The 10,358-nt window shown below is 42.4% G+C and overlaps 2 protein-coding genes across 4 annotated transcripts; one reads left to right on the forward strand and one right to left on the reverse strand.

Annotated features, from left to right (window-relative positions):
- The first annotated feature begins 3,146 nt into the window (after positions 1-3,146).
- LOC106655520 (putative inorganic phosphate cotransporter) lies at positions 3,147-8,581 on the forward strand. Of its 2 annotated transcripts, none has more exons than XM_014375942.1 (5): positions 3,147-3,421; positions 4,945-5,054; positions 5,140-5,691; positions 7,597-8,115; positions 8,202-8,581. In XM_014375942.1, exons 1-5 carry the CDS (start codon positions 3,310-3,312, stop codon positions 8,364-8,366), a joined length of 1,458 nt encoding a protein of 485 aa, XP_014231428.1. In that variant the 5' UTR covers positions 3,147-3,309; the 3' UTR covers positions 8,367-8,581. The 2 variants fall into 2 exon arrangements, with proteins under 2 accessions (XP_014231428.1, XP_014231429.1); XM_014375943.2 differs by lacking the exon at positions 3,147-3,421 and adding an exon at positions 3,810-4,057.
- LOC106655521 (transcription initiation factor TFIID subunit 11) lies at positions 6,243-7,496 on the reverse strand. 2 transcript variants are annotated; one of them, XM_023459783.1, is made up of 2 exons: positions 7,260-7,496; positions 6,243-7,176 (listed from the first exon to the last, which is right to left on the reverse strand). In XM_023459783.1, exon 2 carries the CDS (start codon positions 7,161-7,163, stop codon positions 6,507-6,509), a length of 657 nt encoding a protein of 218 aa, XP_023315551.1. In that variant the 5' UTR covers positions 7,164-7,176; positions 7,260-7,496; the 3' UTR covers positions 6,243-6,506. The 2 variants fall into 2 exon arrangements, with proteins under 2 accessions (XP_023315551.1, XP_014231431.1); XM_014375945.2 differs by having other exon boundaries at positions 6,243-7,174; positions 7,257-7,496.
- Positions 8,582-10,358: the final 1,777 nt, after the last annotated feature.

Below are 10,358 nucleotides of genomic sequence, written 5' to 3' on the forward strand. Positions count from 1 at the left end.
TTGTGTTATAGGTTCGACCGAATTATGCCTGTTGAACGCCGTTGCCGCCCGTTAGCCGCTCTACCTTACCGATCGAGACACCTACTTTAATTCCATAATTTGTAGAGTCATTGTGTAATCGATCAGATTCACTGTCGCTCGTCGGTGTACTTGGACTCGAAAATTCGAAACACTCGTACTCAAAGTGGTCGATAACGATTTTTTTTTGCGGGGTACACATTCGCGAATTCATACCCGAGTGATTGTCGACCTCCATCTGTCTGTTTTACAATACGATGATCGCTCGGTACTGTTTACACGAGATGTACAATAATAGAAACGTTTAATCAAGATTGTGCGAAAAACATCGAGGCCCCATCCAAATATTTACACTCGAACTAAAAAAAAATTATCATTTTTTGTGTCGAAAATCACGACGGATAATTTTTTTTTTTTTTTATATACCTCCCCAATAAAAGTTATCCAAAAATCCGCTAATTCGAGGTCGGAACGCGCTTAGAGAAAATATAATATTTCGTCGAGTAATGTGCGCTACGGGGGCCACAGTACGTTATGATATGCGCGCGCGTGTAATAATAACAATAACGAAGTGCAGTAGCTCGGTCGCGCTATAATTAACTTTTATCGTTTCAAAACCATGACTTGACGCCTTTCGATACACATAATATATATAGTTATTGTATATTATATGTATTAGTTTTAATTTACGAATAGTTGCAGCTTATGGAATCTTCGTCCGCGGGGGGTCAAATTTTATCGACTCTCGCTTTGTATCAATTTTTTTCTGTCTTTTTTTTGGTATAAACTCTTCGTTATTGGAATCAGCCGAATCCATTAAGCTCTATACAAATTCATTCATCCAACGATCGTAGTAAAGTGTCGAGAGTACGAGATATATGGATATATATATCGCGCGATCAAAAAATGTCCGCACTATCTCTCGCTCGACTCTTCCTCTCGAGACAGTCGAGAATTCGCTATTTTAATTGCCTCTCACTGTGTATGTCAAACGAACGTAAAAAATCTGGGTTAACAATAAAAATGAACATACGTCAATCGGGTAGACAAATATTTGTTACCATAATATACGATATATAGTAATATCGCGCCGAAAGACACTTACACACATTACGGCTGTATAAGTGACGCGTGAAATAGACTAGGCTCGCCATGGCCGATTTCTATTTAATTGTATAAAAGAGGCAAGATTATATGTATTATATTATAATAACAAACAAGCCCACACTATTAACGGCGGAGGCTCGTCTATGCGCGGCGATAAAAATTTAATTGACACCCCGTACACGAAACCGAAAGAATTTCGGCCTACGTGCGTAATATGATAATTAAGAGCCCGCGATAGATATTGTGTATTTGGACAAGCCTCTACACGTTCGAGGCAATAAAGAAAAACGAGCCCCGGATAATTATACCAATTTTTTCTTATTCTGTTCTTATCGGTTAATGATTTTCCAAAATTGCGTGAGAAATTTCGGGTGTGTCTCGTCGAGTCGTTTTCACCGAATGAAAAGCGATTATATGTAGCGATATCGGTCGTATTATGTACTGATGCAATTGTCTTGGACTTTTACGGAGTTGTGTCGAGCGCGCCTTAGATATGCATCGATCGGGGGGGATCGTAAATTTCGGCCCTCGAGTTATTAATTGCGCTAATCGATTTTTATGGTAAAAACACGCTGAAAACAAAAAGAAGATAAAAAAAAATAGAGAACTCGTCGCTGTATACGTATATATACTGTTTATATACAAACTCACCGCGACTAGACGATAAAGAGAGACCATTATCGTTACGATTAGACGAGTTTGACACCGATGCGTGGGTGTGTGTGTGTGTGTATTACACCTGCGCATCGTTGTACGTGTGTGATGAATAATAACACACATATAATACACACACACACACGCGTACCACTAATAAACAGGGTCTATATGGGGAAAATCAATATATTCAGATTGCGGAAAGATCGGAGTGAATCGACGAAGTTTCGAACGATATATTTGCCGTAATTACACTTTTTTTTTACAGCACTAATGGGTTTCGCTAGTTTCGATATCGCGGATTGATGATTGTCTCAGCGTGACGAGCTAATTTTTTGGATTACTGTATTTACACTAGGGGGCTGTGTCTAATTTTTGGGTAATAATGTAAGATATAGGGTAATATACCACTCGATAGGAAAAATTATTAACTTTGGATTGAGTACATAGAATTCACGGCTTGAAAAGCTAATATCATTTAAAAATGACATTTTCCGAAAAAAAGTTGAACTATTATTTATGATGTCATTAGATACTTTATTTCTCAAGAATTTTCGCGAAACTTTTGCATTCACAGAAGTGTCCGATTACCAAAACTCCGAATTTTAACTTCCGCCTACTTACAGTTTCACCGTACACTGCATTCTTTAACATTTCATTTTTCTTATACGTTTTAATTAATTTTTCACATGAAAACTTATTTCTTCACAAATTAATTTATCAAAAAAGGTGTTTCAACTCGTAGCATCCCAAAAACTGAACCAACGTCCGATTATCGTCGGTCTCACCCTGCAACACACATGGAAATCATTTCACGCGCTCAGCTAGAAAAATCCGATTTCACGGCGTACATTTAAAGACCATCATCGCACGTTAATGCATTATAATGCGCAATCGCGAGTCTAATACACGCATCAGCGCAGCGGCGCATATTAAGAATGACGAAATCGTAAATAGATCGGTTACACGCGCGATTATGTATATATACCACAGCTCGACAACATGTGTGTGCCAACGCATATCAAGAGGAAAAATCGGAGTTTATTACAAACGGGGAAAGTTTTGCCACTTGCGTAGTATCAAAGGCGCAAAACGCGAGATCTGCCTTTGGAAAATGACAAAAGAAAATCGTTAACGACGTGTTGATGCTCGGCGCTCGGTAGGCTCGACACGCTTTGTATCTTATACAGATAGATCGTTAATATCTCATTAGCCGCTTAGGTAGGCTCGACACAACGAGTTCGCGTGTGGCTGACGTTTCTCTTCGTGTGTATTGTATACGAGCGGCGACGTTTTAGGTGGGAATTCGCTCGCGGTGGCAAGCGCGCGGCACATGAAACACGCAGATTAGGTATAGATATAAAAGACAGAGTCCGGCGAGCGCCAGAAGTTAGATCGTCGCTTTAATCGTTCGCTAATACATCGCCCGCCGCGCGCAAGCTGACGAGAAAAGACGCGACTTACCTTTTCTTTCGTTATTTTTCCGTTTTTCTTCTCCTCGACCCGATACTTATTATTATCCGTGCAAAAATGACTTCGGCCGTCGGTGCGAGCAATAATGACGACAAGAAGATCAGTGCCAAGAAGCAGCAGTGGGTCCTCGAGAATGGCTTGGAGAAGGAGGTCGACGTCTCTCCTGCAGGTACAATCAATCAATTGGCCCATTTTTTCATCAATCATGCATTTCGGGTGTAAATGTCAAAAAGTGTGTATCGTTTACAAGTAGACACTTGCTCATTCATTTTTACGATTATTCATGCAAAAAAATTCATTTCCGTTCAGTTCGAAATACTTTTTCCTCACCCGCAATAGGCCAAATCGCTATTTCAAATCATCTCTCATATACTAAAATCGGTAATCGGCAATCGAATTCAAAGAAACAATAAAACAAAGTAAACAAAACAAAGCCGCGCAAGCGCCACACGAGGGAGGCTTATCAAAAAAAGAATATCCGAGCGTAGATTAGAAGTAATTATTGTAACGCAAAAAAAAGAAAAAAAATAGAATAACATCGTAGCGTACATGCCATTACGATTGTTTTTCCGCGATATAACTTACGCCGCGTCGGGCATATGACAATTCCTCCTCGCGCAGTAGTCTCTTATGTATTACGCAGACACTGCGACGACGAGCTTTGACATTTTTCCACGAGTTCAGCAGTTTTGTGTTTTGTATTACGCAAAGTTAAAAAAAAAGGAGATTGTCGTACACAGCATACTCACGATGATGATGCTTTGATATTTTGTCTGGCGAGATATATTATACAGTTTCTCTCTACGTAAATAACATTATTATACGTCCGCGTAAGTTTCGCACGTGATCCTTGAGCGCTGCGTTTTTTATATACACGTAAAATGTCGTTGATGTACACGCGTTAGAAAATTACATCACGATAATTATCGCGATGTGTTTTTATATTTTTTGTCTTTCGCATTTTCTATGCATATGTAATAAAAAAATACGCGCACGCATTCCGAGAATCCGCGCGCGCGCGCACGCGCTCGCGACATGTGGAATTCGATCTGCAATCCGTACTTCTGCTAAATCTCACTTCTTTTTTTTTTTTTATTCTCATTCAATATTAGTATTAAAGAGATGACGCGGATCTTTGAATTTTTATTTCGATAAATGCCAGAGATTACATATTAATTATATTACTGCTGCGTCGAGGGGAGAGAGAGAGATGGTGAAGTGCGACCGTGTATTATCGCTGCAGCTTGATCTGTTTCCTCGTACATCACATCATCCATTTCTGTATCGATGTAACTCAATCGATTTGGGCAATAATTTTAATTAATTTATTATAAAACGAAGTCGATCGTTAATAATTGTGAGAATTTTTGCAATTGCGAGAGAGTACATACTTGTCTATATTATATTGTCGCTTATCAATGAAAGCCGTGTCACTTTGGCTTTTTTTTTTGTCATCTTGTTGCACGATAATGCGCGCGCGTGTATCGTATACACCGGATTATCGCGTGTATTGTATATAGCCGCTGCTGCGTCTATATTTCGATCGACGCGTCGTTAGGTGGTGCAGCACAAAGCAGTTCGGTATAGACGCTCGACCGACGACGCGCCCGATTTATTTATTTATTTTTTTTTAATTAATATAAAAAAGTATAACAAACGAAAGTATGAAAAAAATATTGGCTTTCGTTACAGAGGGCCAGTGGGGCGTGCGCCACTTCCAGGCGTTCCTCTTCTTCCTGGGCATGTTCATCGCCTACGGGCACAGGGTCTGCTTCTCCATCGCCATCCTCGGCATGGAAGAGGTACGTTAACACTCGAATTACGTATAAATATATACACCGCAAAGAAAAATAAAATAATTCACTTTCTCTCTTCTATCGCATTCAGGATTTCGGCTGGCTGTCGCGCGAAAAGTCCATGATGCTGAGCGCCTTCTTCTGGGGCTACGTCCTTACCCAGGTACCGGCCGGTCAGCTCGCGGGTCGCTGGAGCGCCCAGAAGATTCTCGTGATCGGTATGCTGCTTTGCGGCCTGGCCACCGCGGCCATACCCTGGTTCGTCACCGCAGATCGGCCCTGGGTCGTGCTTCTGGCGCGCTTCCTCATGGGCTTCGGCCAGGGCGCCGTGCTGCCCGGCATACACACGCTGCTGGCCAAGTGGGTGCCCAAGGGCGAGCGAGCTCGCCTCGGCTCGTTCGCCTACTCGGGCGGCCAACTCGGCACGGTGGTCGCGATGCCGATCTCGGCCCAGCTGTCGACCACGGCGATCGGTTGGGCGGCGGTCTTCTACTTTTACGGGGCGTTGTGTGCCCTGTGGGCGCTGCTGTTCCAGCTCTGCGGCTCGGACAGTCCGCAGGTGCATCCGAGGATCGGCGACGTCGAGAGGCTGTACATCCTGAACAACACCGACGGCGCCTCCAATAGTTCGAACAACGCCGAGGTAATTTTTTTCTATTTTTATTGTCGCGACAAGTTGTTATTGTCGATGAAACTATGTTTGAGGAACTCCCACGAAGGGAATACCCCCGCATTATTATACGATGCAATATAAAAATTTGTTGCGCGTGCGCGCGCATTCCACCTGCCTTGGCTAATTACGAGAACGTGTACATATAATTGATAAAATCGTGTAAAATAAAAAAAAAATAATTATCGCGAGTACACGGGTGTCATATCTCTCTGTCTCACTCTCGAACGTACAAATGAATTCCAAAAGGAAATTAACCGCGCGAGCGTATTAAATTATTTTACGACTCTCTTGGTATTGCTTTACGATAATGTCAAACTCTGAAGGCTCGCGCGTCGCTGCTGATTTCTCGCGCGAATTATCGACTTGTTTTCCTGAGGCTCTTGCTCAACTTGGTATCGATTCGAGGATGGGAAAGTTTTATATTCGATTGTGCGATGAAGGTATATAAGCACGGTCGTTCAGAGGATATTTTAGTGCTGAAATGATTCAGGTCATGGAAATTTTTGATGATATTTTTTCAATGTTCTGTCGAGTGAAGATAATAGTTTATTATTAATATAGAAATCTTTTATTTATATCACAATTATATGTACCTAAACATCTTTGATATAAAATAGTTACTTATCGTTACGCTTACTGATATTTACAAATATTTGTGCCATGCTGTAAGGATGCACATTTCAATTCTTACATTAATTAAAGAAATAGATTTAGTGATGCCCATTCAAACTTATTCTATACAAGATATTACTTGGAATACGTATAAGCAAAGCATCAGTCTTTTTTTACAATCTCTGAAACGTCTTGCCGCATTTGGCATGGGGTATAGTTCCTTTTGCTCTAAGAACTCGTACAGCTTCTCTCAAATGCTTGGGTTGAAGCGGACCAGTCTCATCCTGTGATTCCATGATGTTCAATGCCTCCTCCACTATTTCACCGATAAACACCTTGGCTATGCCGGACATGGCAATGACCACGTTCTGCGAGACAGAGCAGCCAGTTATGGTCTGCATAATGCGCTTTATGGCTGCCTTGGGGAAGGCAGATCTCCTGAACATTTCGTATCTGTCCAACTGATCCTCTGTGAAATTAGAAACCAGCACTTGCATCTTTTCTCTCTCCTCCTCCTCGAGTTCTCGCTTATTTTTCTTCTCCAAGCTCTCTCTGCGCTCCAATAGTCTCTTGGGCGGTGGATCCGGCAGCGACGCTGCTGCAATCTCCTCCGGTTCATCCTGACTCTTCTTTTGATGAGGTATCATGATCTCGTCATCGAAATTGTCGCTTTTCTGCTTTTCCTCCTCTTTCTCGTCATCTTTTTTATCCTCTGTCGATTCCATCTTTTCACTCTCATCACCTTTACTCTCATCCATCTTCTCGTCCTTCTCCTCTACCTTATCCTCCACCTTAGTCTCTGCCATCGTATCGGAATTATCCTTGTCCATACTTTCTTTAACTACAGAAAAACAAATCAAGTTGTAAACACAAAATAACGCACAGCAACAAGTAACTCGTACAACATTCTAGATTATCATTACCTTTTTTTACTCGTGTCAAGTTATCAATAGATAAGCAATCTATGGCATAAGCTCGAATACCTCCGGCTCTCGTTGTAAACAATCACAATGAACAATTACTTTACTGTATCAATTGAAAAATGCTAGAAATGCCGAAGCGCGCACACAGTTGGTAAATATAACCTTGCTACAATCGCGAATTCTGACATCTAGCTTGCCAGTGTGGCTGTCTGCTGCTCTCTCTACTGCAGACTCTACACTGCTCCGACGCCGCGACATTCGCGCCGCCAGTCGTAGTTTGCGCGCGCGCAAAATTCAAAATTCAAACGTCTCACACGTTCATTTTTTTTTGTTTTTGCAGAAACCAGCCACACCCTGGGGCTCGATCTTCACCTCTGTGCCCATGTGGGCCCTCATAATCGTGCACTGCGGCCAGAACTGGGGCTTCTGGTTCCTCATGGGCTACCTGCCCACCTACATGCAGAACATCGGCGGCTTCGCCATGGAGAAGACGGGCTTCTACGCCGCCCTGCCCTACCTCGCCATGTGGCTGCTGAGCTTCCCCTGCTCCTATTTGGCGGACTTGGCGCTGCGCCGTCGCGTCCAGGTCGGCACCATACGCAAGGTCAGCAACTCGCTGGCCCACTGGGGTCCCGGACTGGCTCTGATCGGCCTCTGCTTCGTCAAGGACCAGGCCGGTATGGTGGCGCTGCTGACAGTCGCCGTGGGACTGAACGCTGGTTCCATTTGCGGCTATCAGATCAATCACATAGATCTGAGTCCGAACTTCGCCGGCACCATGATGTCGATCACCAACTGTCTGGCCTCGGTGGTGGCCATCGTCGCGCCCTTCGTATGCGCTTTCATCATTACCGACGAGGTGAGTCCCCCGATCGATTGGAAAATGTTAAATTCATTCGAATCTCGTTTTCAAAACTGATCCTTAATTTTTGCTTTATTTTACAGAAAAACGCCAGCCAGTGGCACATCGTGTTCGGCATCACCGCCTTCATCTACTTCGCCGGCAATCTGTGCTTCGTCGTCTTCGGCAGCGGCCGCGTACAGTCCTGGAACGAGCCACCGGCCAAGAGCGAAAAGTCCCAAAAGGACGAGCTGTCGACGAATCTGTAGATGACAATAAAAGACACATTGTACATATTGAATAATATTTCGCTCTCGCTGCGGTGCGGCTCGAGAGTCTCATTGTAAATAATTCATTTTTTGATATTAGTTGTAAAAAAAATTCATTGTAAATACATCATTTAGTTTCTAAGGATATTTTTCAAGTATTACACATAAGCTGATCTAAAAATGTATAAAAATTGTAAATAAGAGAATTATATAGATCGTTGAAAAAATTACATCTATCGTCTATTTAAATTCGCCTCCGACTTCTCTTCCGTCCTTTAAACGATAATATTTACCCCGCCGCGTGTATATCTAATCCGATATATAGTGCACAATTACGACATGAAAAATCAACGCACACACCGACTTTGAAGTCCAGACAGCTCGTGCACGCGTGCACACACACGCGGTATGCATACAGGCGCACGAAATCCGGAGCGATAAGGTTCGACAAATATATACATAGATGATTTTTATATTGTAAAAAAAAAAAGATCGCGATACAATTGGAAATGCGACACGTTGCTTCTGCAGCCACCGCCGGCGCGCGATTATCGGATTTTACGTATATTTGGAGTGCGCCGAATTAAGATTTATGACATTTTTATCCAACGGAGGAATTGCAAAAAAAAAAAAATATGCGGTATAAAGAGCGTCGAGGCGAGCAAACAAATAGCAATCTTCACCGGACGGCGAGGCTCTGGCCGCTCTCTCGATATTATCTTCAAACTCGGGCTTGGTCGAAATTCAAACAAAAAAAAAAGTGATTTTTTTTTTATCGCGGATGCTCGCAATCGGTGGCAGATGGACTTTTTTTCGGCCGTAAAATTACGAGTGCATTAGAGTTCGGAAGTCGACGCTGAACGGATTCGGCAGAAAAAAGTGCGCTCGTGGTCACAGCAGTTGAAGGGAAAAACGAGCGGGAGAATTACCCGCGCGTTCGAACGCACCGCATGGATTAGCCGTCGCGCGAGTTTTTCCTGCCATGACGTTATAGTTCGAAGAAAATTTTCGCTCGCGATAGTGCGCGGAAAGTTTACACGCGCGGCGAGAGAGGGACGTTGTACAAAGTGCCGCGGACGTGTATTATATACGATACACAAATGCAAATATTAATAGTGAAATAGTAAATATCATTATCTATGCGCGCGGATCGCATTATAAACCGACGATTTTTCTCCTTATCTCGTCTAATTGATCGGCGGCCGATTCAGGCTGTTTCGTATTAATTTATTGCTGCGGTCTCTGAGCGGCGATCATCGATTCGTTTTATTAGTGCGGCGGCAAGAGGGAAATGCGAACGGGTTCAAGATGAGAGCGAACTGCTTGAAACGAGGTAACGCGTGGCTAAGAGCTTACAATCGCCTCGTAGTTTTTTTATTTTTGGTTACATCGAGGATTATGTATAATATTTTTTTTTTTTATGAATACCAGTTAACATCGCCACCAGATATGTCCAGACGCTGTTCATGGCGCTGGGATTCGTCACCGCCTACGGGATAAGATTCTCCATGTCGATCGCGATCGTCGCCATGACCGACAAAAAAGCCGCGTCGTCCAACAAAGTGAGTACGGAGAGCTTTCGTTGAAAAAATAGTGCTGCCAATTCGTTGGCCCGGCCGCTTTCTCTTGAAATATAATTATTTCTCTTTTTTTTGCGTAAACTAGGGGCAACCCTAGTTGTAATCCAAAATAACTCTAATAGCAAATGCCATATAACAGAGCATCATTAAGGTGTACATTAGAATGATAGCCTTCTGATTGGGATGATGAAAAAAAACCGAATTTTTGTAAATATAAATGGACTTAAACATAATCCGAATTGACGTTTGTAACGAGTTGAATGGGTATAAAACTCCATTAAATATGAAAAGAATATTTTTTAGTAGTTATTGAAAAATAAAGGAATTTTTAAAGCTTTTTTTTCGTTGCAATTAACACTAAATGAAGAATTTAAGATTTAATTTTTTAGATAATGCTGTTTACATTACATAT

The sequence above is a fragment of the Trichogramma pretiosum genome, unplaced genomic scaffold (assembly GCF_000599845.2).
Source record: "Trichogramma pretiosum strain Unisexual culture from Peru unplaced genomic scaffold, Tpre_2.0 scaffold120, whole genome shotgun sequence".
Classification (NCBI taxonomy): Eukaryota; Metazoa; Arthropoda; class Insecta; order Hymenoptera; family Trichogrammatidae; genus Trichogramma; species Trichogramma pretiosum.

Bases quoted from the DNA above. Each gene is read 5' to 3' on its own strand.
- LOC106655521 (XM_023459783.1), bottom strand. From the start codon at position 7,163: ATGGACAAGGATAATTCCGATACGATGGCAGAGACTAAGGTGGAGGAT.
- LOC106655520 (XM_014375942.1), top strand. From the start codon at position 3,310: ATGACTTCGGCCGTCGGTGCGAGCAATAATGACGACAAGAAGATCAGT. The intron at 3,422-4,944 runs GTACAATCAATC...CTTTCGTTACAG, and splicing joins GGTCGACGTCTCTCCTGCAG to AGGGCCAGTGGGGCGTGCGC. The intron at 5,692-7,596 runs GTAATTTTTTTC...TTGTTTTTGCAG, and splicing joins ATAGTTCGAACAACGCCGAG to AAACCAGCCACACCCTGGGG.